Source organism: Nestor notabilis, unplaced genomic scaffold, assembly GCF_000696875.1.
Source record: "Nestor notabilis isolate BGI_N333 unplaced genomic scaffold, ASM69687v1 scaffold20377, whole genome shotgun sequence".
Lineage (NCBI taxonomy): Eukaryota > Metazoa > Chordata > Aves > Psittaciformes > Psittacidae > Nestor > Nestor notabilis.
Genome location: NW_009938080.1, coordinates 1160 through 7121, shown reverse-complemented (window position 1 = coordinate 7121; position 5962 = coordinate 1160). Strand labels below are relative to the sequence as shown.

At 41.5% G+C, this 5962-nt stretch overlaps 1 protein-coding gene across 1 annotated transcript; it reads right to left on the bottom strand.

Moving 5' to 3' along the window:
- Window positions 1-287: 287 nt before the first annotated feature.
- Window positions 288-5491, bottom strand: ENPP4 (ectonucleotide pyrophosphatase/phosphodiesterase 4 (putative)). Its single transcript, XM_010019152.1, has 3 exons — window positions 4639-5491; window positions 3109-3279; window positions 288-652 (listed from the first exon to the last, which is right to left on the bottom strand). Exons 1-3 carry the CDS (start codon window positions 5459-5461, stop codon window positions 288-290), a joined length of 1359 nt encoding a protein of 452 aa, XP_010017454.1. The 5' UTR covers window positions 5462-5491.
- Window positions 5492-5962: the final 471 nt, after the last annotated feature.

Sequence of the window (5962 nt, the reverse complement as noted above, 5' to 3'; positions counted from 1 at the left end):
CTAGTTCACACTCTGGGATTTCATTCTGAAAGTGGTCAAAGGCTTATATGAAAAACAAAGCATCCTGATTTTGTTAAGCATCTCTTCGAGCAGAATGCCACCTGCTCGTTGTTTTGTTTGCTCATGTTTTATGGGACTGCTAGTCAGGTAGCACATACAAACAAGCAAGATCTGGCTGTACAGTATTTCAGACGGATACCGTTAAAGTGCAAAGAACACCATCCAGCCCAAGTGCAAACTCTTTTCCTGAAATCCCTATTTAGCAAGCGAGACGAGGCTCCCTGACGCTATCCAATTAAAGGGTCGTCATCATCATACTGTAACTGAAGCCGGGAAAACGGCCGTGGGGGAGCTACTCTATTCTTGGAGATTATTATAATGCAGGTGAAAGTAGTCAGTACCATCAAAGCCCCAATGACTATCCCGATAGCTTCTGGAAGGTTTATGCACCATTGGTCAGTGAGCAGGCACTTGGTGTTACTGAAAGTGCCGTTGTGGGGCAGCGGTGTCAGGCCCAGGATGTGGCACATCATAGGGTAGATATCAACGTTGTTTATTGTGCTCTGCTTGTAACCTCGACGAAAAGCAGGCCCACGAGCAGCCAGGAACGGATGCATGCTTGGGAGAGCATTGTCGTAGCCATGGTCACCTACTGGAGAAAGGCAAAGTTTAGAGTTAACGTTACAGTTTCTGTTTGTATATTGAGTATTCCCCTCACCATCTTCCACCCATCCCCCAAAGGCATGTATTTTAACCAAACACTGCAATGCAGAACATAAAAGCAGCTGTTGGATCAAATGCAGAAGGAACCCAGAGTTCCCTCCTTCCTCCCCAATCCCCAGAAGTCTTTTCCCATATTGCTCTTCAACCATGGTTCCCCTCCATTCTCTCTTTTCAGCCATCAATACTTCCAGTTTTCCCCTTCCCACTTCTCATGCCGAAGTTGACAAGGATGTGGCCACTCCACAAGTCAGTAGCTGGAATGAAGATTTGTACTTCTCAGATTTTAGACAAGTATCTCTGCCTTGCAAAGCAGACACTTTAATTACTTCTTAAAAGCCAAGCACTCTTCCCTAAACAGGGTTCAGTTCCAGCATGTGAAGTACCCTCAAATCATGCTTATCAGATTAGGTACTTCAGGTGAAGGGACACCCAAATAGTGAAAACCAAAACACAGTCAAAGGACAACAATGTCGGTGACAGGCACACAACAGAATGTGGCTACAAGGTCACCAGTACTTGCGCATTTGGTAGGTTTTTAAGAAATACTCAGATTTTTGGTGGAATATAAAGAGCTAAAAAGCAGCCATTGTCAAATTTCTTAATCATAGGCCTGAAAAACCTGTCCAAGATGCTAAAAATTTCTCATAGCAAACACAGCACAGTATTTGAGTGGCTGCATTTTTGAGTTCATTTCTTACTAACAGTTAACGAGGCTCCTAAAGAACCACCTTCTTGGCTCCTTCACTGAAGTTTCTGATGTGAAATGTCAAGATTCCTATTAATTAGGTCACACTCCCCACTTCAGTGTACTTCAATATCCCTTTCCAATGTTTTCCACCATTACATTTGCTACCACAAAGATACTACTGCACTATGTCCTGCTTGTTTTAATGCAGTCCTGTCTTTTCAGATTACATTGTTTTTAACGTCTACTGCTCTCTTGTTTTGAGCAGAGCTGTTCCCAAGTCCCTACTCCAACAAAGACTCCTGTCTTTCACCCCTGAAGTGGGAGGGCTGGTGTGTGCTGACACAGGAACAGCGTAGGGATTGGTACACTGGCCACTCATTACGCTGCCACTTTGTCTGTGATGACAAGAACAATAAACACTTAAATAACCTTTTAGGCTAAACTCTCCCCTGCCTGCTTCTGGGAAGCCTTGGCTAGCAGAAGTGTTTTGAAAAGTGATTCACTTCAACTGATACAATGCTGTTACTTATAAATATAGACTTATTATTTTTAGGTACATGGAAATGAATCTAACCATAAACAAGAAAGAGGCTTCTATTAGAGAACATGCATGCTAAGTATTCTAAGTATTGCCAATTTGAAGATGATTGTAGCAAATCTGTGAGGAAATTAAAATATAAATACCTCTTACATTAAAACAGCACTTTTGTACAAATAAACATAGATTCATAGAATGGTTTGTGTTGGAAAGGACCTTAAAGCTCATTCAGTCTCACCCCCCTGCTGTGGGCAGGGACACCTTCCACTAGACCAGGCTGCTCCAAGCCCCTGTGTCCAACCTGGCCTTGAACACTGCCAGGGATGGGGCAGCTTCTCCGGGCACCCTGTGCCAGGGCCTCAGCACCCTCACAGGGAAGAACTTCTGCCTGAGATCTAATCTAAATCTCTCCAGTGGCTTTCATGCAACTGTTGTATTTTTTCAGTAAGTTATACACGTCTCATCTGCCAAAAAAAACTACCCTGCATGTGAAACACCTGGAAATATATATGCATATATAAGCACACCTATACATATGTGTGTATGTAATTTGACATTCATAGCATGTAGCAGGAAAAACATGCGTAGCTTAGCAGTGCACTATATGAAGTAACATCTCATTTGTTTTTTCTCTTTAAAGCATACTATTTGATGCCCCTAACAGGAAGAACTCTGGCTTCTTCGGCCATTATTGTGTTCCTATTATTTTTAGTATTTCCTCCCATTTATTTTTGTTTTCTATTATGTGCTGTAACATTAAATTTTGTGGCTGGCATTCTTCAATCTGTGCTCCCCTGCTCATTACATACGTGTGTGTGTGTATATATATATATGTATATACATATGTATTTTACATACAAAAATTAGCTAAACCACACTCTAGTGGAAGCCCAAGACACTGACTTGCCTAAGGTAACTCTTAAGTTGAACATGACATGTTTTAGCCAAAAAAATAATATCCCCCATCTCTTCCTCATCTATTTAAAACACTCCAGACTCAGGCTGAGAATGTTCTCGAAAATGCTGGGATGCTCCTAAAGCAGCACAGTGCCAGGACTCCATTCACTAAACCAGGACCAGCCTACAGGTGGCTGGAATAAAACCAAGACAGTTTATCAACATAAGCCATCAAGAGCACAAATGAGGAACACACTCTTACATTTTGACAGCGACTCGTTCTGTACAATGGTCCAGCCTTCGTCTGCAACCAGGATGATGGGTTGAATTCTCTTATTATGACGATAGTGAAACCTGTCTGGAATTTCTTCTTTGAGATACACTTTCATGTGACTGTTGCATTTTTTCAGTAAGTTATATACATCTCTCTTGTCTGCCAAGAAAAAAAGGGCACATGAAACAGCCAGAAACGGTGTCCTGGTACTGCGATTATCTGTCATTGAGCCTAAGATAAAGATAATTGTTTTGAAAAAAATTAAAAGGCACATAGAAAAGTATTTTTTCAGGTCCCCAATGAAACACTACATGTTTCAAGGTGAAATTGACAATTTGCTCTCATTTTCACTGAGGCACCTCACAGCTGTGGTTTTGAACCTATGACTGAATTTACCCTCTGGGTGTACAGGGTAGGAGGGCAAAATTCAAGCAGAGAAATCAAGAGAAGGCAATCACACACCAAAGCAGTCGATATTTTATCCAAAGCACTCAATCTTGTTACTATATAAATCACTTAGTTCATCAGAATTGCTTCAGACTGGGCACAGTTGTGGAAACTGAGACCAGCAGTGTCATGACATGCTTGTTACTAACTACTCCAAGATACAAAAATTGTGAATAAACATGAGGGTTTATTTCATGCTCACTGTGAATCACAACCATACAGACTAAGTGAGCAACAAGAGATCAGGTATAGAATTACACAATGGGTTGAGTTTGGAAGGGACCTTAAAGCCTATCTAGTTCCAACCCCCCTGCCACAGGCAGGGACACCTTCCACTAGAGCAGGCTGCTCCAAGCCCCATCCAACCTGGCCTTGAACAGTGCCAGGGATGAGGCAGCCACAGCTTCTCTGGGCATCCTGTGCCAGGGCCTCAGCACCCTCACAGGGAAGAACTTCTGCCTAAAATCTAATCTTAATCTCCCCTCTGGCAGTTTAAAGCTGTTCCCACTTATCCTGTCCCTACAAGCTCTCGTAAAAGTCCCTCTACAGGTTTCTTGTCAGTCCCTTCAGGTACTGGAAGCTGCTCTAAGGTCTCCCCAGAGCCTTCTATTCTCCAGGCTGAACAAGCCCAGCTCTCTCAGCCTGTCTCCATAGCAGAGGTGCTCCAGCCCTCTGAGCATCTTTGTGGCCTCCTCTGGACTTGCTCCAACAGGTCACTTCCTTCTTCTGTTGGGGGCCCCAGAGCTTAACGCAGTACTTATACTAACAGCCTATCGACTTTCTCAACATGCAGTACTAGGACCATCTTTACCACGTATGATTTGACAAGAAACTCTCCTTGGCCCACTGATTACCAAAACAAAGTACTTACTAAATAAACAAACATTCTTTAGCTTATTCATTAAATTATGTCAAAGTTGCAAAAGCAGTGTAATTCATATTGCAGAAAAGACGTGAACAATCTACCATAATGTGTACTTTTTAGTAGTAAGATAAACAACATTTAATTCTCAGTGTATGACTTAAAAAAAACTCAACAGACAAACAACAAAGAAACAAACCAGAACATACTCTGCCTTGGCAGCACTGCAGCAACTGGACTCTTGTCTATCAGAGTGTAGTTGTTGCGCCCGATACACTCATCCAGGATAATCAGCTTCTTTGCTGAACAGGAGGCCATTCCATGATCACTTGTTATTATGATATTAATAGTATCCCACAAACCAAATTCCTTCAATTTATTGGTAAGGAAACCAATATGATTATCCACTTCTTCTAATACCTTGCGCATATTCTCCGTGTCATCTGGCCCATACTTGTGTCCACTTGCATCCGGTTCTTCCCAGTATAGGATAGCAAAACTGACTACTGGATTAGAGCTGTTCAGCCAGGCAATGATTTTCTCCACTCTCTCCTCAAACGTTACTGAAAAGTTATACTTCATGAACAACTGAGGGGTTGTATCATTAATTTTTACGTCGGTACCGGGCCACATTGCAGCTGCGCTTGCTCCATTTCCCTGCTGTTGATTTGTTACCCAAATCGGAACTGCCTCATTCCACCAGAAGGGATCTGAATCATTGAACTGTGAAAACTTCTTCTTGGCATCTGCATCATACATGTCATTGGCCACAATGCCATGGCTTTCTTCATATAAACCCGTCACTATGGTATAATGGTTTGGGAAAGTCTTGGTGATAAAAGAATTTGTAACTTGTTTTACAAGCACGCCATCCTCAATGAACTCCTGAAGATGAGGAAGTTTATAGGTTTCCAAGTAATCAGCCCTGAAGCCATCAAAGGACACAAGGAGTAACCTGGATACTGGATCACCTGTAGAACGAGCACAACACGCAACTATTCCAGAGAAAAATAATGTCAACATCGAGTTCATCGTTGATACATCAAAGTATTTCCAGCAGGTAATCAGACGCACCTGAAAAATTTAAAAGATAATGCATGTAACACAAAGTAATTGTACTGGAACCAGTTCAACTAGCTAGACATCATGTACATCTGCAAAATAACCCATCTAAACAACCACTGGAGTCAACAGTGTATTTCCCTATTGACTTCAGAAACTTCTCATATATTGTCATACTTTTTCATACATTAAAACAAACGAGCAATGAGATTTTTTTTCATTCTAGATTAAATGAAAGGAAGAATTGTTTTCTCTGTTTTAAGCTATCACTCCATCATTCTGTGTGTCTTATTACGATTCTGCATTCCAAGACAATCAGTATTTTTCTTCATGTTCAGGCACAGGCACCTGAACAATTCTGGATCCACATTTAAGAATCCTCTGTAATCCTCATTACACATCACTGTTCAGACCAGAATTTTGTTTTCTACTCTAACTATAATTTTTCCCTTTCATCCCACCTTCCTTTTT